At 43.4% G+C, this 22,369-nt stretch overlaps 1 protein-coding gene across 1 annotated transcript in view; it reads left to right on the top strand.

Moving 5' to 3' along the window:
* PTGFRN (prostaglandin F2 receptor inhibitor) overlaps positions 1-21,334 on the top strand; it is a 40,073-nt gene extending 18,739 nt beyond the window's left edge. Inside the window, exons 6-9 of the mRNA XM_029086571.1 lie at positions 1,781-2,200; positions 12,979-13,086; positions 19,678-19,983; positions 21,045-21,334. Of these exons, the coding sequence (XP_028942404.1) occupies positions 1,781-2,200; positions 12,979-13,086; positions 19,678-19,983; positions 21,045-21,211 (1,001 nt within the window). The 3' untranslated portion in view covers positions 21,212-21,334. The remainder of the gene's footprint in view (positions 1-1,780; positions 2,201-12,978; positions 13,087-19,677; positions 19,984-21,044) is intronic.
* Positions 21,335-22,369: the final 1,035 nt, after the last annotated feature.

The following is a 22,369-nucleotide window of genomic DNA, read 5'->3' as shown; positions in this document are numbered from 1 at the left end:
TGATGGCAGGGGGGTTGGAACTGGATGAGCTTTAAGGTCCCTTCCAACCCAAACCATTCCATGATCCTCTGATATCAGAATCTCATGGACACAGAATGAGGAAAAAATGAATCTGATATCTAGAATCGAGTGCATGATGAGTTCTCACCCAAGGGAGCAGAGAATGACTCTGTGTGTACAACTTCAATTGTGATTGCCCCCCGAGTGCCTCCATGTGCAACTTCTGTGTTCCTAGTGTTGGGGGGTTAGTGTGGAGTATCAAGTAATTCTGTGCTCAGCTAGACCACTCGAAGCAGCTCAGCCTTCCCTGCTCCTGCTGGTTCTTTATATAGCTTTGGACTGTGATCTGCTTTATACAGCGCTGATTTAAAGTTGTCACACCGGGTTTCTCATCTCGTGGGCTGTGTTTACTCATTGTGAAAACTGCTGCTCAAAGGCAAAACACTGCAGAATGTAATCTTGACAAGTATCTTGTTGCTTTTTGTGGGGAGGGCATAAATATTACTGCATTTAGTCCAGTTTTGGGGAATGTGTAACAATCTCCTTTTCCTGAGAAGTTTCACCTTGCGTGAAGGTGATCTGTGTACTTGGTGTTGGTTATTTGTTTTTTGGGGTTTTTTTAAAATGTGTCTACACTCATTTTATTATTTTTATAAACTGGGGAAGGGAGAATATGCTGCAGCAAAGTTCAGAAAGTCAAACTGCCTGAATTCTACTTTAGGAAGTAGCTGTAAACCGTGTGTTCTGCCCCAGCATCTCTTCCTTAGGAAGAACCTGAGTGTGTCGGATGTCTCTTCATCACAGTGCCAGGAAACTAGCAACTCACTTTCCTTTTATCTGGTTCTCATTTCAGTCACTCCTCATTTTCTCAATTTCTTATTGTAAGCTTGTATTTTTTTTGTGTCTTGGGGCTGTGCTCCTAGATGTATAATTTTCCCAAACCTCAATTTCTTATTGTAAGCTTGTATTTTTTTGTGTCTTGGGGCTGTGCTCCTGTAATTAAGGGATTCTTGGGATTGAGGAACTGGCAGATTTGGAGAATGCTGAAGAAAGGAAACTGAGCAGTAAATGTGCTGGCGTTCTTGGTGCCAAGTGGGCTGTTGGGAAACTTCAAGGCTTCTGGTAGGTTTATACTCAGGTGAACACATGAGAAGCAAGTGAAAAGAACACAGGTGGAGGCAGATGTGTACTGAACTCTTTCAACACAGAGGTGTGTGTGTAGTGGTGCTGGGAATGGAGACTTCCTGTCTTATCACCAACTTTTTTGTCATGGAATTTCTACTGATCTTGGGGGTTCAACTGAATGTGTCTGGATTGCTGTTAGTGGATTTTCAAGGGAAATAAAAGAAGCTACGCTAAGTGCTGCTGGTTCAGTTAGTGGCAGCTTTTGTCACTAGTCATGAGTACTTCAGCAGTGTCCTTGTACCCTGTGCTGAGGGTGCTCTTCCACATCGGGGGCTCTGAGTCTTGTCTGACTAATATCTTTGCTTCTGAATAAAAGAAGTCCTGGAGGTCCTGTCACTCTATGGCCTGTGTATTGCACTATCTGTTAAATATTTGGTGTTTGTGTGAATCCTTGCATCTTGACCCAAACTGTTGTGTGTGTGCTGTTAAGTAGCATTCTGGGATGTCCAAATGTGTTTAGATAAATGTGCTGGGATTTGTCTCTCTAAAAAAAGTACTGTGCTTATTTGTAATCCTCTAGATTGAAAGGTGCTGCAGAAATATCTGCACCTATTTATTAACCCCTCTCTTGCTGCTTATTTCCTTCCCTCTTCAGATTACACACTTACAGTGGAGGCGGTGAAATTGAAGCCATTCTTTGTAGCAGGCCACACCTTTGAGATGACATGCAAAGTGTCTTCGAAAAACATCAAGACTCCGCGCTATTCTGTCCTCATTACAGCTGAGAAGCCACTGACAGATCAGTCAAATCCCAACGGAACCACTCGCATCATCTCCTTGAGCCAGGATTCAGTAGTGCGGCTGGAAGACTGGACGGACCAGACTCGTGTGGACGGTGTGGTTCTGGAGAAAGTCCAGGAGAACGAGTTCCGCTACAGGATGTATCAGACCCAGATTTCTGATGCTGGGCTGTATCGCTGTGTGGTGACTGCTTGGTCTCCAGGTGGTGGTGGCATGTGGCGTGAAGCAGTGAATGGTTTATCCAACCCTATCCAGATAGACTTCCAGATGTCAGGTTGGTATGGAATGTGGCAGCTGTGTGTCTAAGCCAGAAAGGGTGAGAGTTTTTCACACTTCCCTGTCTCTGGGAAATACCCACTCTTTGGAACATGGAAGGGATCTCCAAATGGTATGATGGCTGAGAGCTTTGCTTGTGTCCTTTGGTGGTACTTGTGTCCTTTGTGCTATTGACTGTTTACAGAAACATGTTTAATGAATTGGCTGTAATCATAACCCCTGGGTTTTTCTTTGCTAATGCAGCTTTTTATGGTCCTGCAGGCTCAGAACTGGTTCTCAGTATGGAGTAACTGCCGCCACATTTGCCAGCTTTATCGCTAGATTGCTACTTAGTAGAGGCTGCTCTGGAAGAACATTACAATAAATTAGATTTCTGTTCCAAACCAGACTTGATTAGCATAGCATTAAATTGCCTGAGCACACCTTCCTGTTGATGTAGTTGCAGAAAGTGTTCAGGTCAAGGCAATGGTAACATTCCAGCCATCTTGGCAAGTGTATCCTCTCACTGGAAGACCTTAGAGGCCCCTCGTGGCTGGACTACAAAGCTCCGCAAATTGGGTTGAATTTCAGTACCAGAAGTGCATCCTGTTCCTCACATCCTTGGCCAAACCCTCGCCCTCAGCTGACACACAACCTGCGTGTTGAGATTTTTGTGGAGAATCATGCCTGTCCTGGTATATTGTTGATGGGAGGGAGAAGGGGACAGGGTTGGTTTGGATCATCAGAGTTGCATGTTAACACTGACTTCCTATCGTGCTCTGTGGGTGGGAGGAACTGCAGAGTTGTTTTGACAATGGTAGTGGATTTATGAATGAGGGACTCATGGTCTGATAAACCAAGCTGGTGACTTCTTGAGCAGTTTTGAAGAGCTCTCGGTGTAACCCGAAGGTGCATCCTATGTTGGAGCTCTCTAATTAACTGCTTTATCTGAAATCTTCTGCACTCCCTCACAGCTTGGGAAATCTCATCTTCTCACATCCTTTGTTCTTCATGTGAGTTAAGCTGCTTATAATAGTGGGGCTGTAGGGTTTTTGGAAGATGTGTCTGACTAGGCAAGAGCAGCATGACTTCTGGTTGCATCTATAACTAAGGTAATCATTCTCTACAAGGTGATTTCTGAAAACTGAACTTCTTTATACTAGGCCCCCTGGGAAGAGGACAAGGGCTGAGTGTAGAGGGACAGCCTTGCATTGAGGACATCACTTCGTAAGAAGCTTTGGATTGTAGCATCCTGATAGAAACCCTAATGAAGATGCAGCCTGACCTAAGCTGACCAGGGAGAGGACATTGACTCAGCTCAATGCTTCTCTCAGTTCTAGGTAGTTTCAGGTTGGCATTTTGATTAGCTTTACGGTAAGTTGCTGTTCTGAAAATGAATCTGTTAGTTGCCTGTGTTCCAAATGCCTCTTAGAGCAGCACTATCACAGCTGAATATTGCTGTCGATTTGTTGTCTTCTCCAGATGGTTTAGTGGGCTATAGTTTCAGCCTTATTACTCTTGATATTTGGGTCAGACACAGTGGGAGAGCAGTGTTTGTAAAGGGGTGATGAAAGAAACCAGCAAGAATGAAATCTGTCCCAAACCCCTCCCCTCCAAGCTCTTACGTGGAGGCTTTCCTTGCACAGAAGCGCTGATCGGTGACTCTCCCAACATCGCTCGCGTTATGTCACTTTGAACTCCCATCCAAAAAGTTTGGCAGCTTGCTATTAATAGCCATGGTTCAGAGGGAAACCTGTGAGCTATGTAAGGGAGGAAAGTGTGCGTGTCACAGTCTTGACTTCTTCTTGCTGTCACTCTGTACTCCCAGACTCTTCACCCAGATAGGATTTCTAGTGCACAGAGTGAAGAAAGGGAGGCAGCCTGTAGCACTGTCCTGGGAATGTGTGAATTCCAGTAGCAAGGCTGGAGCAGAGGGAGGGATGGTCCTGAAGCCCTGTCAGCTTTTCATTCTTTACAAAAGAATGGAGAGAGAGAAATGAGATCCCAGGCACAATTTACTGGAGAGCTATTTCCTAAAATAGTCTTGGCACGTAGGAAAATCTGGCTTGAAATACCTTCCTTTCTTCAATTGGTGGATGAACTGTGTGTCCTTCAGTTGTTACTCGGATATCCTTGCTGGACATTCATCTCTGGGCAAGATGAGGACATGTGATGAGCACAGTTAGAATGGACTAACTGTGGAATTATTATTTGGGATCAGGTATACAAGAGAGAAGGTGTTTTGTGGGTGTGTTACTTTGGTTTTGTTTGCTCAGTTGTACTGTCTTTGATGCAAACTGCAACTGAGTCAGGGAGCTGGAGGTAAATCACAAAATCGTGGAGCAGCTATAAAAGCCCAGCTCAGATATCACGCCCTTGTCTTGCATCCTGTGGTACAGGCAGCTGTCAAACTTGTTCCTCAGAAAAAGAAACTGGTGCCAGATTTTCCCTAATGGGAGTGGTGAAAGGCAGAATTGCTGAGGCAGCTGGTGGTTTCTAGGGAGGATGAGAGGTTCCCCAAAATTGGAGGGAAGATACTAACAGGAAAGGGTCAGGGGGTGCATGCAGCTCTCCAGGTAACTGTAAAAGCTGGGGAGCACCCTCTGCTAAATCTGGAGGTAAATGGGTGATGAAGGTGTTTGTCCCTAATAGTGCAATTGATTTATTGAGAATTTTCTGACTTTGGGGTTCTCAGAGTGTACCAGAAAGGCATCTTCATTGTGACTGTTGGGGAGGGAGGTGGATATAATAAGGCAGTATAGCTCTGAAAAACAGAAGGCATTCCAGACTCATCCTTGCTTTGAAGGCTTGGACTCTGACAGTATTTCTCAGCTTGCATCATGAATTGGAGAGGTGATCAATATGAAAGCTGCGTTTTCAGCAGAAGAAAGAAAGCCCTTACAGAGTTTTACGTTGAAGCTTTTAGTCACAGGAGGAATTTCTTTCTCGGTTGTTTTTATTGATTTCTTTTTGATAGGGTGTGGGGAGGCTTGCTAGGATTGGAAATCCTTTCTTTCAGTTTAACCCTCTCCCAGATCTCTCTGAGTTGAGTGATGTTTCAAGGAGGGGTTTTCAGTGTGCATAGACATTGTGCAATGTGATCTATCTGAACGGCGGGAGGCCTGGAAGCTTTTTATATATGAGCTGGGGACTGCGCACATGAAACTTCAATGTTTCCTGCCACAATAGGCTTGAAATGTGGCAGTGCTCTGAAATGTTTTTCCATGAACATCTGTGGAAAATGTCTTGCTCAGATTCTTTCCATTCAAGGCAGAACTTGCTGGCTGCAAGCGGAGACCTCCTCTCTTCTTTCTCCACTTGCTGTCGTAGAGGGACATATTTCTTCCATTTGGTTAACGATCTGAAATGTTAATGTAAAGGCATTTGTTTGAAAGTTCCTGAACTAAAAAAAAATGAATTGTGGATTTTGTCCACTGAATTATATAAACTGGAAGTCCAGGGAGTGTGGGGGTGGTGAGCAGCCTAGTAGGTCATTAGTTTTAAAATGTTCAGTCAATGGCAGATTGTTCTCCTCTGGATATATTTTAAGACCAGAGAAGATCTTGCAAATCCTCTGGTGTGGCCTTGTGAATAACATGGATCACTAGGCTAATTTCATAAAATGAATGCCTGCTGTATGTGCAGTAGCTGTAAGCAAACTAAGCTTATTTGGGGGCAGGGGAAAGCTATCCCATATGAAGACTTTAATATTCTTCAGTGCTTCTTTTTTGTTTTCCCAGTCTAGAACAGAAGTTCTGCTATCTCTTCAAAGGCTTCCCAGCAGTGTGAGGGACAAGAACAGCTGCCAGTGCTTGTCTTGAAATTTTCTCTTAATTTTGTTGCATCATTTCTGCTGAAACTCAAATGTGTCCTCTCTCCTTCTGAGCTACTGGGTGATGTATGTGTACGTAAGCCTTTCTTTCAGCCTGGAACACCCCCGTCTTCTGTTCCTCACTGTTCTCTGAAGCCAGGATATCAAGACAGCTTCTTGTAGGACTTAGGATGCTGCCCACCCAACCTGAAGTCTCTCACTTGTCTTCTGGTACGCTGGGGCTGTTGCTCCAGTGGCAATGCTGGAGGGGCTGAGGAGCAGATGAGAGAGGCTGTCTTTTTTCTTTTTTGTGCTCCCTTTTGCCTGCAGCCTTGGCCAAGGTGGCCAGCAAAGGTGGGAGTCACGTAGATGGGAACTTTGCTCGAGATCAGAGTGCTTATCTAATGCAGATCTGTGTACTGGTATCTGGTTCAAATGGCTTCAGTTGGCCTGCAGCTGTTTTTTTTAATGCTGAGGCACCTGGTCTCTGTGAAATCCACCTGGTTTATCCTGGAGTCATAAATTCTTCTTTGGCATTCGTCCTTTAATTTTCTATCCCTTTTACCCTGAACCTGGTAACCCAGGTTAGTGTTTAGAGTGTCTTTACCCGCTATACACTCACAGCAATTTCCACAGAAGTGTCTAATTTTCCTTTCCCTTGAGGGAAACAGGGAGAAGGAAGCTTTTAATCTTATATTGAGAAGTGTGTTGTGAAGGAGAAGCATTTGGAGCTTGGCTGTGCTCTGAGCTGGCTTCCCTCTCTGCCATTCAGCAGAAGGCAGAACTCTCTGGAGAGACAAAAATAAAAGAGAACTTTAAGGGGAGCGTCTCGATGAAATCTTCAGCTCTGGATTACATCTGCATGTGAGCTCATTGCCCAGCAATGTATTATCATTCGCTTTGGAAGAAGCTGAGATAAACCGAGAGCTGCTGAAATATGAGCTGAGTATTGATGTTGAACTTGCAATTAAAATTAAATGATGCCCTGCAGTGACCCTGAGAGATACTCAGTTTCCAGAAAGGAGAATAGAAAGATTCTTAGAGGAAAGAAACCTTAATCATGGAAATGAATGAAGAGCAATACAGCAGAAACCCTTTGGTAAGAAAGGCTGGTATTTTCCAGCCACTGGTAATGGGCAGAAACATGCTTTGTCATCGTGTGCCTTTGTGTCTGTGTGCATTAATTTGTAGCTGGAGGTAGAAACCACAGACTAAACTACTAGAGGCTTCTTCCAGTAACAGCTATTATGAGGCTTGGGATAAAACTTGTCAGGGAACAACTCTGTGAAGAAGCAAGGAGAGGGCAGGGGGCTGGAATAGTGTCAGTGAAGGAGCTCATTATCTGGAGAAAGGCAGATCATGGGATTCTCAGTTCAAGAGTGAGTGATTTGTTGCCAGGGCAGATATGAATAATATTTTGGAAGACGAAGAACTTGTGGGTTGCCTCAGTTTTTTTTTCCCCTGTTGTGGTCTGTGATGCTGGCTGATTACAAGTAGGGAAGCTACTTGTCAGTCAGGTTACTCGACCTTTCTCTGCTCTACTTTACTTGTCTGGAAAATAAAAGTAACCCGTGTCTGTAGGGAGACTATATATTATTTTTGCAGAGGAGTACTGGCTAAAATGATACAGAAAAGGCCAAAATGTCACCTAGGACCTAGGTAATTACAATCTCTTCTGTTGTAAATCTAGATGTTAACTGGCTTTTGGTTATTCCCCCTCCTTTCCACCTTCTTTTTCTTGCAGATTTAAGGTGTTTGGATTACTGAGCAGGGAAGGAAAGCAGGGAGAATGGGGTGACATCATGTAGATGGGGCTCAGGATTTTTTCTTTTTCTCCAATATGTAAATGCTTAAGCTGAGTAAATTAGCTCAATAAACTTGGACTCCTCCTTTCCACCCTGCAGCCTCTTCAGTGTGAATCTGATTGAGCACAAAGTAATAAACCAGATTTGGTGCAGCTTATAAACACTATTTTTTCTATCGTTTACATATGTGGAAGAATTTGCAATACACTTTTTAGCTGAAAACTGTATCACTATAAAATTTGGATGCTGGAGTTTCTTTCCTGGGTTACATGAAATCAATGATTTGAGCAATGAGATCTGCCATAAAAGGGGACATTCAGAAGAAATTACACCAAACAGGTCCTGATCCTGGGACCTGGTTTCTCTTTAAGAACTTCTAGATTTGTACTAGTAAACTTCTCATTTTTTTCACTTTCTGTTTAAAATTATATATTGTTTTTTGAAGTATTCAGTGGGTAAGAAATGCTTAGAGAACTTTTTATTCCTATCTTGACTGCAGATGCTTTTTAATATAAAATTATTACTTTAGTAAAGAAGAAAACTTCTTTTAGGGGGTTGTATCTAAGCTTATATATGGCCTTACTATAGTGAGGAACAGAGATCTTGGCTTAATTGAAATCAGAAGGTCTCAGCAGAAGATGACAATTTAGGGGAAGGTCGATGCTTAGCTCTTAGAATTGGGAATGCTGGTTTGTTTTGTAAATCCATACTCTTTAGTTTCTGAGTTAGCTGAGGGCATGACACTTATCTCCAGTCCTGAAGGTATTAAAATCCAGTTATTTCTCAGCTTTCAAACTCCTGAGCAGCTTCCCTACACTTAACTTTGCTTTGCTCTTGATGAGTTTTACAGGTCATGCTTGATTTGTCAACCCTGCAATTGAAACTTAAATTCTGGTTTGTTTATTCTCCTGAGTGACCAGTAGGTGCCAACAACAGTAATTCAGACTGTTAAAATACAGGTGGCAAGGTGAGCAAAGCCACATCGTCTGTTATCTGTAGAGTTCTGTTTTTCTCAGTGTTAATGTAGCATGAACTCAGATCTCATTGAAGGAGAGCTCATGTCACCTCCCCAACCCTTCCTGTGACACTGCAAGTGCTTGAGCATGGTGATGCTGATAGCTGGTGTCATCAGTGTCTACTGGGAATTGCCCGTTACCATATGCCTGCATTTTTAAGCTTGGGGTTGAGGTTTTTTGGTGGTTTGGGGGTTTTTTGGCTTGTTTTGGTGTTTTGGTTTTTTTTTTTTTTTTTTTGAAGGGTAAAAACTGAAGAAAAGCACTTGGTGTTTTGTGTGCCAAACCCTGCTTGGTGGAGTCTAGATCCAGAGTCTTTTGAATATTGTACTATGATGGTAATAGGGAAAAAAAACACCAACAGGATCCATACCTTGCAGAACGTTTTTTTTTGTGGCACATTTGTGACCTCTTGGGTGGTCCTCAGAAGCCTTGAAAAATGTGTCTGGAAGCATCCCATGTTTGCTCTGTAGCTGTTTTGTGCCCAGGTGCTTTTCTTGAGCTTGCAGTAAAGCAGATGCCCACTTAGATAAGGTGATGGTTTTGCTTGTAACCCACTAACAAGCGCTGGTTTGCTGCTGCTGTTTGAGATTGGCACGCAGCTCGTTTCTGCTTCTCTCATCCTGTTGCCAGACAGGTTCAGCTGAAACCAGAGTAAATTGTCTAAGCTGGGGACATAAATCAGGCAAGTTATAATCAGGTTAAAAGCACTGGGTTGGGTTTTTTTAGGATAAAACTGAACAAAACCAAGACCAGAACCATTCTATAGAGAAAGGTGACATGGAGATGACTTCTAATGAGGGATTACAGCATGTCATCAGCTGCTGTGAATCTTTCCCAGACTGTGTAGTGACTACAACTCTGACTCAAGTGTACCTTACAGTGGAGGGTAGGGGATAAAATGGTCTTTGTGGTCCAGCTCAGGACTAATGGGTCTCTGTTGAAAACAGCCTCCTGCCTTTTCAGGTTTTGTAGTGGAGGGGGATGGAAATCTATGAAGATGCTTTATTTTGTCCTTTTGTGCCTGAGGGCAGCCTCAAGCCCGGGGCATGTGGGCAGAAAGTCTGAGATACTTACAAAGAGGAAAGATACTCCTCCTAGGAAGTTGCAATCCCACAGTTTTCAAGATTGAAATGAGAAACTTTCATTGTAATGAAGCTTGCTTAGGTTTAAAAAAGTTTAAAAACAATTAGGTTTAAAAACAATTGTTTTCCCTCTTCAGCTGGAGAGGGAAGAGTACAACCCCTGGCACATCTCTTGACTCTCTGTTGAAATCCAGTTCCTCTAACACAGGACAGTGATTTCTCCCTGGAGGTACAGATGGTAATTTGCAGGAGATGTACCCTAGCAGGGAAATAACCAAAGGGAAATAACTGTTTGTGGCTTACCGAGGGGAAGTACGATCTTGAAATGACAGAACAGCTGCTGCCTCGCAGCCTTCTTACTGCCCAGGAAGCTTTGAATCTTTGTGTGGGAGGTGGGGTAGGGATGATCTTGGTGACCCAGAACTGAGGAGTACGTAGGGAGTGCTCATTGCCATGATACGTGGGCTTTCCTGGCTGAGTGAACAAACGAGCTTAGCTTCTACCCTCCTGACACTCCATGTCCAGGAGTGCTCAGACTCCACTCTGCATTACTGATGTGTTGGCATGCCAGGGCTTGAAGATGGTGTCTGTTGAATGCAGTAGATGCCTAGACTTTCAACCAAGAAATAAAGCCTGAAAAGTCCTGTCTATATGTACCCTCTATCTTTTCTTATTTACCCTGCCAGGGCAGGGGTAAGGCAGCCCATCCTTAGCCTGACAAAGCTGGGATCATGCAGTTCATCTCCCTTCCTCAATCCCTGCCATCATCTAGCCAGGACAGAGCCTGTTTGCTGGAGTAGAGCATGTTGCATGTTCCTGATATGATGTCATCTCAGTTGCTGCTGGGATTTAGGATAGACCCTGAGCTATAGACAATACCAGGATTATTTTGATGCTGTTCTGGCTTTGATCAGTGCAGCAGAGGGTATGTGCTGGGAATGCAGAGATGTTCCAAGCAGATTTTGACAGACTCTTTGTTTCTGTTGCTGTGACAGTTCGCACACAGCTTGAGATGTTTCTGGTTACAGTTGGTTGGAATGCCCCAGTCCATGCTGCCTTTAGTCCTCTAGGACCTTGAACTTCTGTCTGCATAACTCCAAAGAAAATGATGGAAATTGTCTCCTTTTATCTGAAGATGAATGATCAAATAGGCTGCAAGGGGAGTATCCTTGGGGGGTGTGTGTGTGAATGTCAGGAAACAAATTGAATTCACATAGAAAGAGTTTGGATAGAGTCTAAGGAAGCAATCAAATTAATCTCTCTCCATTTCCCCAGAAAAGGATCCCATCATGCTGAGCTTAAGTTAGGGCTGCAGCCTGTTCATGAAGTCACTACCTGAACAGCTGAATGCATTCTGGCTCTCTTATTTCCTTAAATATATTCTAGTGTAAGCACGTAGAAGTCTTAGCTGATAGTCCACATCTAACCTTTATTGCATCTCTTACCACCCTTTTATCCTTGCTTGGTGGACTAACTTCCAATCTTAATTTTAAATAGAGAGGACTTCTAGCTTCAAAATGGGTATGAACCTCTGGGATTATATCTCTACATACTGCCTTTGTGTACAAAGTACAGCTGTTTCTGGGGCAGAGAAGAATTTTATGGTATAACGAAGAGCAGCACATTTTGCCCACTGGAAATTGTGGGGGGAATTTTGGAAGCCACAGAAGTAATTATTGCATTGTAATTGGAATTCATTTCTGAGTGTGTTGTGTAATCTCTGCTGACCAAAACAAGCCAGGCCCTTGTAGTCTAGAATAGTTTCACCAAAAATGACAGGCATAGCTTCACAGCACATCCAAGTTTCTTTCCAGAACCTCAGTTTGGGAGTGATGTGATAAGAATGTGCAGTGTGGTGATTTATCAGCACAGCTTTCCACAGGAACCTGGAAAGGGTTGGCAAGGGACAAGTGGGTTATTCTGGATGATTTCCTTAAATGTTCTCCATCAAAAGCATTGCTTGCCACTGATCTTCAGTGGATTTGAAATTTACAGTTCCTGTACTAGAACAGTAGCCTGCAAGAGTGGAGAAGGGCAGATCTTCCAACAGCTTTTCTTTCCTCCCAAACCACCTTTCTATGCTTGTTGCTGCTGCTGTCCCAGAGGCAGCTGAGCCAGGTAATGATAACAGCTAATGGAGTCCAGGGAGGGTAAATAGGGTTACTTCTTAATCTGAGTCCCAGATTCCTTCTTGGGTTCCATGGCCCCTTCCCCTGAAGCCATCCCAGAAGCCACCATTAGCATCAGCTTTCCTCCTACTCACCTCCTCCTTGTTTAGTAGAGAAATCACTTAAGGGTATTTTGACTCATTCTTCAGTTTCTGCCCCGTGTAACAGAGAGTACCAGCAATGTTAGCATATCTGAGGAGTCGTGGCTCTGTTAATTTTGCACCAGAGATGTGGTTGTTGTCAAAATTTGTGGAAGCTTTATCTTTTTAACTTACATGGTGTTTGACTTCTGATGTACATGTTGTCATGGTGTCTGAGCCTTTCGTAACAGCCTAATGGTTTTCATCGATATCATTGCCACTTTGCAACTGGAGCAGTTACTGTACCCTTGGGCTTTGAGACATCTTCTACAAGAAGAAGCTATCTGTGGCAGAGCCTGAAGGAAAAACCCACAGAAAAGTATTATCAGATGCACTTTTTGTATTGTTTGTGTTTCAGTTCCACAGCAGAACCATCTGTATTGTTAAAATACTGGTTTGCTCTAACTTGAATTCCTATTGACAGCCTCAACCAGAGAGATCCATGCTGGATTAGCCTGAAGACCTGAACTCTCATGCTCTTAGAGGAGTCACCAGAGGAGGACGGGCTCCTTTTGTGTGGGATGGTAGAAGGCAAACTTGGGCAGCAGTCTCTGTGTTGGGTGGACAGGTCTGGCAGTTTGGGTACTTTGTCTTAGTGCAGGAATTAATGGCTAAAAATTGACAACTATTTTGTAAAAACTTATATGATTGCTTATCCCTATTGCAGAGCTCTGTCTCCACAAACCGGCAGAGAATACTTCAAAAACAGGCAAGAAAGGTTTTGGACACTGAAGAAAAAAGCCTTTCATGAATAATTGTGGTTACTCTTTCCTAGGTCCTGTGTTTAATGTCTCGGTGCATTCTGACAGCCCGACGATTTACCAGGGGGAACTGGCAGATTTGCTGTGTATCGTCACGATGGAAGGAATAGCACTTGAACCAGGTATTTTGGCAAAATTATTTTGTTTGTAACTCATTTACCTTCACTGGGCAGAACAATACCAGCAGTTACAATCCTGTGTCCTTTGAGTCAGGCTGGAGAATTTGAGAACCAGCACTGAAAATCTTATAGAACTAGATAAATACTGGAAAGCATCTTTGCTTTACATTAGCCCAATTTAAAACAAAGTTTTTTGTTTCACATTCTGAGGGGAAGGGGAAAAATTGTTCTTACTGCTAAACCTTGCTGTGCTGTCTGTACCAACTGACCCCACTGCTGGCAATCTCAACCTACAGCTGCTACATGGGCCATGAAAACTACTCCTATTTCCTTTAGTTGGAAAGGAGATCCATTGGCAAAACCTGTTAGGAAAAAATGATAAACATCTATAACAAATCTTAGTCACCTGACCAGTCAGCTTCACACTTCAGAGTGATTTTAATGTTTAATGTAAATCTAAAAAACACAATAATTGACTACTGCAGCCTAAATGTCAAAAATGAATGTTGATGACTGATGCCTTCAGAGGTGAGCCTCCTTTTTTGTGTGGATGAAGAAAGAAACATGGTACCTAATTGCTGTGAAAAGGATAGGGGACACTTTGAAGGCAAAATTTTATGAAGATCTGAAAAGTTCAGAGAATTGCTCAAAACCTAGCTGCTTGCCAAGCATTGCCCGAGCTGCTTTTCATCAAAATGCTGTGAGAATAACTCTGGTTATTGTACCCAAAACGTGGGTTTGAGGTGAGTTTAGTTTTTTAAAAGTAATTCTCTCTCTATATGTATGTATGAATATAAAAATGTATTTAGGGGAGATCTTAATAGTGGCCTTCCAATACCTGAAAGGGCCTACAAGAAAGCTGGGGAGGGACTTTTTATAAGGGCAGTTAGTGACAGAACAAGGGGAAATGGCTTTAAACTGAAAGAGAGTAGGTTGAGATTAGGTATTAGGAAGAAATTATTTCCTGTCAGGATGGTGAGACACTGTCCCAGGTTGCCCAAGGAAGTTGTGGCTGCTCCCCCCTGGAAGTGTTCGCAACCAGGTTGGATGAGGCTTTGAGCAACCTGGTCTAGTGGAAGGTGTCCCTGCTGATGGCAGGGGGGTTGGAACTGGATGAGCTTTAAGGTCCCTTCCAACCCAAACCATTCTGTGATTCTATTTAAAGTGAATCTATAAATGTATATGTAAATATAAACGTATATACCTAAATATAAAGATGTCATGATTCATGCAAATGTTGGAAATCTATGTGTAAGCCACTACAAAAGAGGTGCTGTGCAGAAAATATTACTTATAATGTAGTAGCTGATGAGATGAAGTACCAAGCTTAGAAAAGGCCCATCACTATGAAATTACAAGCTGTCTCTTCTACACTAAATCTGAGTGTAGCGGGGAAGCAATTTGTTAGATTACAGCTGTGTGCTGCCTGTGAAAAATTGATAGAAGTCTGTAGATTGTATTATTGAAATGGTTGGTAGGCAGGAAAAGCTGAGTAAACTTTATTGCTGTCAAAAGATTCATAGCCTGGGATATTGGACACAGTGAGCAGCAACGTACCCCTGGATGTATACCTCAGTCTGTCCTTCAGCAGGAAGCCTCTTCTAAGTTTCAGTGTGCCCAAGCTCTCACAGGTATTGTTGCAAGGCAGTACCCAAAGCTGCTGGCTTCCTTTGCAAAGCAATAATTGCTGGCAGGGAGCAGCTGCCGCTTCTGCTGCTGTTCAACAGTTAAAATAAGCTTGGGGTTGCCTTGTGAAAGAGGCCTCAGCATCCCTGACTCACTTAAAACCTGAAAAGAGGCCACTTAGTAACAGTGGAGCTCTGCTGTCAGTGCTCCACTGCAGCTGGGTTTCTGAGAGTTTTTTGTGTGTGTGTGTTTGGTAGCTTGAGACTGGGAGAAGCACTGACAGGATAAGGGTGATCAAAAGGATTGAAGTAAAAAGGTGTCCTCTTTGAGGAGCTGCTCATTAGCAAAATTAAGTTTTAACTGGGCAACTTCATAAGGGTTCAAGGATGTCTGTTGAGTTGATAGATGATGCCTGGAGTTGGAAATGACGCTGTTTCCAGTGGTTATGAGCATACAGTGCAGAGTTTTAAATGTCAGCACTGTAATCTGTTCCATAGCTGGGTAATGTCATCTTGAACGTGGCCTCTGTGGTGTGGGCGGTTTTGGTTTTCTTTGGGGTGGGTGTTTTGGGGGTTTTTTTGTTTTGTTTTGAGTTTTTTTTGAGTCTGTAATGAGGCAGATGAGGCACAGGCAACAAATACGCCTAGAATGGAGTAAAGTGTGGCATTGTATCAGGTTTTGAGGGAACCTTTCAGTCCATGCTCTGAGCCTCCAGTTGCTGAATGAGCAGGATTTGGGGCCTGACCAACCATACTGTGTGAAGAAACCCCATCTGGGCTGCAGGGAACAGCTGGAATCTGTGCAACAGCTGTGGGGTGTGCAGACTTCCCTGGTCAGTCTGCCTTCTTGGCCTTGAGAGATGGAGAGGACTAGAGCAGTTGGATAAAGGAGCAGATTGAGTGAAGAAGGGCTCATATGGTAACAACATATGGTAACAACCAGATGCAGTTCCTCAGTAGTAACCTTATTCCCCTATATCCCATCTGTGATCTGTCTCTATGCTGACTCAGTATCACAGTTTAGTTCACAACTGGAATGGAGAACTTGATTTTTTTTTCAGATGAGTGCCAAACATTAGACAGACTGTGAAAATAACAGGGCTGTCTCATCCCAGTGTGGAAATGAGCTGGGAAAGCCTACACCAGGTCATCAGATTAACAGAGCAAGAATTGCCAGCATCTCCTGGAAGAAAACAGATGACAGCAGTACAGACATGGTCTTTCCATTTGAGAATGTGGTGAGAAAGGAGAGCAGAGCAATTGCATTTGACTTTCTTCTGAGTGGCCCGATGGCCTTCAGAGGCCATCAGCTCTTCTGATGTCAGACCAGCTGCAGGGATGTGTTTTGGGCCTTCTTGTGAGGAAAGAAGGATCAGGGAATTTCATAGGATGTCTTGTTCAATGAGCATCCAAACCACTTTGAACACGCTTGGTATGCCAGCCAGCTCTGCTCTTGTACACACAGGCACTCAACTTTGCAAGCATGCGTGTGGATTAGTTTGTCTGCTTCCTGTCATAAGTTGAGGTGTCAGGTGCCACCTCTTTGTATGCACAACCAGAAAAAGAAGGAGCTGAGGAAAAGTCAAATGACCAGTGATCTCTGTCAGTGCCCTTTGTTACAGTTAGATCAATCCCTTTGTTTCTAGAAGTGTTACTTAGGGGTTGGATGCTCGTCTGGTAGAGGCAATTCACAGTAAACTGTGTGTGTGTTTGTGTGTACCCACCCTGTGGGAAATTTTCTAAAGAGTGGAAGAGGTTTTGGCGTGACTGCTGCGTGCTTTAATTTCCTCTGCTTCTTTGAGACCCTGCTGAAATGGAGTGTGTGTTACTGAGCTTAGTACATGGCAGCAACTGCTCCATCTAAAGAAGTGCTCCTTGGGCTTGGCAGCTGTGGTTGGTGTTCTGAATTGATATGAGGGGAGTATGTGTGCGTCAGGGGGGAATAGTAGTTCTTCTGTGCCCTGAAGATATAAAGGCTGCTTCTGATATTTCTGTTGGAATACACATTTTCACAAATACTCTCTCTAGACTTCCCAGATCACCCCTTCTTGGGGTATGTGCATAGGGATTTAAAAGTATTACTTACTGTGCTTGAAAGGAGATGGATATTTTTTTTATCTGCTCCAGACAGACCCAATGGGCACTCTGGAGAATTTAACAAAACCAACTTGTTTACTTCTTGTATGGCCTGAAGTGGTTTGCTCAGCTCTCTAGGAAGCCCTATTCAACCTCATTTAAATGTAGTAAACAAAAAGGGTCTCAAAATTGTGATTCAGCACTGTAACAAGATGCTGAGAGAGCTCCATTCTAAGCAGTGGAAGTGTATGGTTCCTAAGAGCTGGTCTAGAAATAGGATTCCCTGTTTTGAGGAGTGATTGGCCAGGGAAGCAGCTAAGACCCAGACAGCTTAGTCCTGTGTGTCAAATCGAAATGTGCGTAAAGATGTGCTTTACATGTTGATGATCCTCACGAAATGAGGAGGGGAGGAAGCGTAGCACTGCTGTTACTCTGCTCGCAGAGTACCGAGCTATTTCAAGGAGGATAGTGACAAAGAGTACTCGGAGCCAAGTCCTCCCTCTGACTGTCTGTAGTGAGTCACTAATTGCACACTGTGTATACTGACTAATAAAATATGTTGGCATAATACTGTTGTCCCATGTTGTAATTACAGAAGATAGATTCAGCTATTTCAAAATGACAGCAAGTGCCTGCACTCATCTTTGTATGTGGAGGAAAGGGAACCTTAAATTAACTAAGACTGAAAAGAAGGAATTCTTCAAAGGTAGCAAGTTGCCTGAGAATCTGAAGGCTAGATTATTTTTTTATATATCTAACTTTATTGTTTAAACCCTTTTTAGCAAGTGCAAGAATGTGTTCAGTGTAGTTGGACTTATCCTGGAAGGTGTCCATATGCTCCGACAGTACCTGGAAACACAAGAGCTAATGGCAGTCTTGATCTTTGGAAGGAATTGGTCATTCCCAGCGTGACTGCCTGTGGCCTGGTGCTGTTACCGTATTTGGCATAAAACAGGCAGCAGAGATGAAGAGTAGTTTATGGAAACGGAGCTCTCTGTTTCCCACAGACAGTTGGATGAGTACACAAAGCAGAGGTCAAAGTTTGATCCCGTTAGCTGAACATGTGTTTGTGGTAATTTTTATTAACTTTGCTTTCAAGGGAAGTAGTGGGAGTGCTATGCCAAGTAACTAACAGTAATATTTGTAGTATGATAGGCAAGAGTGATTGCTGTGAAGGCTGCTGGTCCATATGACCTATGCTGACCCCCATGTAGGACCAGGAAACCTACTTCTGCTGTAGGACTGCAAAACAGGCAAGGTGCTCTCTCGAGGTTCTTTGCTGTCACCTGGAGCAGCTGGCCATGGCAGGCAGGGCAGGAAACTGGCTGGTGTATTAAAACAGTTTGATCAGCCAGTGTCTCTGGTAGTAACATCTGCTTCCTCATCTTTTTGTTTCGTTTTTGAAGATGTGTGTAAAGCCAGTGCACCTTGCAGAGGAGTTAATTATACCCCAAACAGTGGGTGGTTTTTGTCTGCAGTAAGGGTGAGTGTTCCTCCTGGCCAGCTGATACTATTCTTCAAGTAGCAGAGCTGAGGATGTCCCTTCACTTTACTTTAAAATATTATTCTAAGGTTCCTTTCCTCCCTCAAGTGTTAACTTGCCTGATAGAAGCTTAAAAATTCTCTTCACTTATATCTGCAAAGAATTCGAGTGCAGCAGCAGGTTTAGTGCATCAATTTTTCCATTAGCCTGGAGATCAAATGTGGAAGTTTTAAAGAAGAGCAAACTCAATTAAATGAAAGATCAGTTTTAAATTTCAAGTTGCTAATACTGTATTTTTCAGAGACCTCAATACTAGCAAATGGAGGTTTGATACATCACCACACTCACTGTGGTTAAGCCCTGTGGACACATTCTGTTGGTACCCAAAACTCAGGACAGAAATAGTAACCTCTGTTTCCAGTTTGGGCACATCAGTTTGCCAGGAAGGGGAGACCTGTTGATGAAACAAGTGGTTGGGCTTTCCTGTCTATGCTCTAGGTCATGCCAGGTTTCAGACTCTAGACAGGTGTTGCTTGGCAAAAAATAGAAGTGATTTTTAAAGCAGATACTCAGCTACATCAGCCTAATAGGGTTAAGACTGAGATCTGTTAATGGGATCAATAGGATCTTGCAGGAACGTAGAAGGAGCTAGATGTGTTGATGAACTCTGACTGCTTGTCAGCTATGTTAAACGTTAAAGGTGTTGTAAATGCATTTTGTACACTAACTCCTTGGGTGGTAAAACTTGTACCAGGCGTCGTGCTTGATGATGTGTGACAGTAACCCACAACCCTGGAAAAAAATGTAGAAAAGCATCGTGGTCAGGCTTTGCTCCTGAATGCTTTGTGTTTTTGTAGGTAATTTTTTGCACTCTGTGTAGAATCTCTATATTCATTTAGACAGCCGAAATGTGAGGAAGGAGTCTTCTGACTTTGTGGTTGTGTAGGCTCTGCGTGAAGACAGTGATTGCAGATCACTCTACTAGTAAATCTCTAGCACTTCCAATCCCTTTTCAATGTAGGTTCAGCGTAGTTATAGAATTTATTATGATGCTAGACCTGCTCGGTGAAAACTTAAATCAGAGGGAAAATATAAATATTAGAATGGCAGGCAGGAAAGCAAGAAATGTCTTTTTTGTCTTCCCTGTAGTAAGTCAGTCACCCTTTCTGTGCAGCTAGATGCTTCATGCCAGTGCGTTTCATTGCAGTTCACTGCTTGAATCCTCCTAGAAAGGACATGTTCAGGGCACTCTTTTTTTTCCTTTTTGTCTTTATTTTCTTTTTTTCTTCTACTGTCAGACCAGTGCTGGCTGTGCTGCTTGCAGATTAACCTTTCTGCTGATAAGTGGTACTATGAATACTCTTTGGAGCTCACCAACATGACCAAATTCTCCTTTGTCCACAAATGCAGATGATATGTCATTTGATGTCTCCTGGTTTGCTGTGCGCTCCTTTGCGTTGGACAGAGAGCCCGTCTTGCTGGCCTCGCTGGACCGGAGAGGGATTGTGTCACAGAGCAGGAGAAATGGGAGCAGTGATCTCAGCCTGGAGAGAATCAGCCCTCTGGAATTCCGGCTCCGTGTGCATGGTTGTGAGGACCACGACTTTGGGAACCACTACTGTGTAGTGACCCCGTGGGTGCGATCTGCCACCGGCGTATGGCAGCGGGAACCTGACATCAAAGCCAAACCCATCTTTCTGTCTGTGAAAATGGATGGTAAGAGATTGCAACATGTATTATGCATTTTTTTTTTTAACACCTTGTTATGTCTTTCTGTGACAAATATTCCCTGTGGCTATTTTTAAAGGTGCTTGTGATAATCCCATTAGATTTTGTTATCCTTTCTATTGTTTTATAACTTGTGATTCCAAATTCTGTACACTAGGTAGACCTGAACAGATCATACTCATAAGACTGGAGTGTTTTTTTTCCTGATCATCTCTTGGTGATGTTTTGTAGCTGGGGTTTATTTGAATCAATAGTATTCTCTCCAAGTGTTAACCCTTCTGCTGCCTGCAGGAGGGAGCCTTGGTTTGCAGATGGGGTGTGCTGAAGTAAAGTCATGTTGTATTTAATATCAAAGCTGAGAACAGGAAGTCAGAGCTCTGACTCCTTCCTCCCTCTCCTGACCACAAGATGTGCTGCTCCTGGTACTTAATACCTTTTCTGCTTTCCCACCAGAGTTGCAAGTGTAGCTAGACTTCATGAGAAGCTAGATGCTGCATTCAGCACATAGCTAAGAGGGAAAATACAGGAGGGGTTTCAAACTAGTTGCAGCTTTTCTTCACAATATTTCCAGGAAAGGTTGTATTGGGAAGTTCCATGAACTTGAAAGGAATGAGAAGGTTTTGTTCTCCCTACTGTGCAGATAACTATTATAACTGCACTTTACAAACTCCTTACAGTTCTTGACCTTGCCTTTTAACTGATCAGTAGGTGTCTACAAATCAAATATTTTGTTTAGGTACCAATTTTGGAGGTTGACTAGACAGGGTTGCCGAGTGGCACTGAATATACTGGTCCTTCCAGCCTTCCTGAGGCTTTGAAATGGTGGAGGAAGAATTAGGGTGAGGGGGTAAGGGAGTCTAGTAAGAGACTAATTTTCCAAACCTCAAAAGACAGAAATCAAAAAGGAAAATCAGTGTTATTTCCTTCTGAAATAATTAATCTGCCCATGACTGAATAATGTGGGATTTTCTCCTTTTTTAGGCAAGAACAAATAAAGGAGATCTCTGAATTTCTCAGTGGTATCTAATGACTTTGCCTTCCTCTTTCAGTTCTGAACGCTTTCAAGTATCCCCTGTTGATTGGCATTGGTCTGGCCACTATCATTGGACTCTTATCCTGCCTCATTGGCTACTGCAGCTCCCGTTGGTGCTGCAAGAAGGAAGTACAGGAAACGAGACGAGAGCGTCGCCGGCTAATGTCGATGGAGATGGACTGAGCGTGGGAGCTGAACACACTTGCATTTCAGGAGAGACTCACGGGGCTCTTGGACTGTGCTGAGACACTCGCTCACTGGCCCAGACAAGAGAGTGTGTTTCCTCTCTGATCTCAGCCTGGACCTCAAGCTTCTCCCTGTTACACGTCACAACCTGAGAGCATTCAGGCCATATTTAGCGACTCAGAGTTCTCTTTTTCCAGCAGCACTTTTTGCATAGGGATCATGTCCTTCTAATGTGCAAACTGTTGAGCCTTCTTTCAGCAGGGCCCTGTGAAAAAAATCAGTAAGATTTGTTTTGTTTTGTCTTGGTTGGTGGTTTTTTTTTCCCCTCTTGGTTTTGAAAAGATGCCCCTGTATGGAAATGTGATGGGCAGGGCAATGAGTGGGAAAGGGACTGGTAGAAGCATTAGACCAATCTACTTTTCCCCTCTACCTCCATCACACCATTCTGTTCCCTTTCTCTGTCTACTGTGGTATCTCACAGACTTCTCTGTGTTGGATTGAAAGCTGGAGAAGGCTCCTCTGCTGATGCCTCATGAGGCTGTTCCAGCAAAGAATTAGTTTATGGTTGTCAGCACGCCTTCTCTTCCCTGGCTTTCAAAGGGTTTACAGTTAACCCCAAAATGTAACTTGCCTGGAGGTCTTTGAGACACTTTTAAAAAACATTTTTATTTTATTTTCAGTGCTCAAAGCTCTTAGCTGTGGTGAATAGTGGCTGACTTTGCAACCCTGAAGAGTTAATCCTCAGACAAGCATTTGTTGGATTTGTCTGCTTAGGGCCACCTTCTCCCTCACCCTTCCACCTTCTTTTCTCCCCACTACAACTGCTCACGTTGTGCCTGAGACCCTGTTCTGCTTGTGGCAGGGGGGCACATGGTGTGTAGGGACAAGTCCCAGCCTTCTGCTGACCTCAGCAGAGAGGTGGGAGACCTTGCCCCACTGGTAGTAAAAACAAGGTCCGCAGTTGGCCAGCTGATCATGTTTAGAGAAGACTTATAAACCATGTGTTACCAAATGCACAGACCAGACTCCAGTGCTGCTTCTGCCAGTCACTCAGTGGTAACCCTTGGACCTGTGAGCAGACTCTGAGATCTGCAATAGCTCAAGTGCAGCTCAGGGTAGGAATAAGAGTAAGCCCAAGAGGGCAGAAAGAATCCT

The sequence above is a fragment of the Antrostomus carolinensis genome, unplaced genomic scaffold (assembly GCF_000700745.2).
Source record: "Antrostomus carolinensis isolate BGI_N321 unplaced genomic scaffold, ASM70074v2 scaffold838, whole genome shotgun sequence".
Taxonomy (NCBI): Eukaryota; Metazoa; Chordata; class Aves; order Caprimulgiformes; family Caprimulgidae; genus Antrostomus; species Antrostomus carolinensis.
Note: the sequence above shows the minus strand (reverse complement) of the source record. Positions and strands in the feature narration are given on the sequence as shown.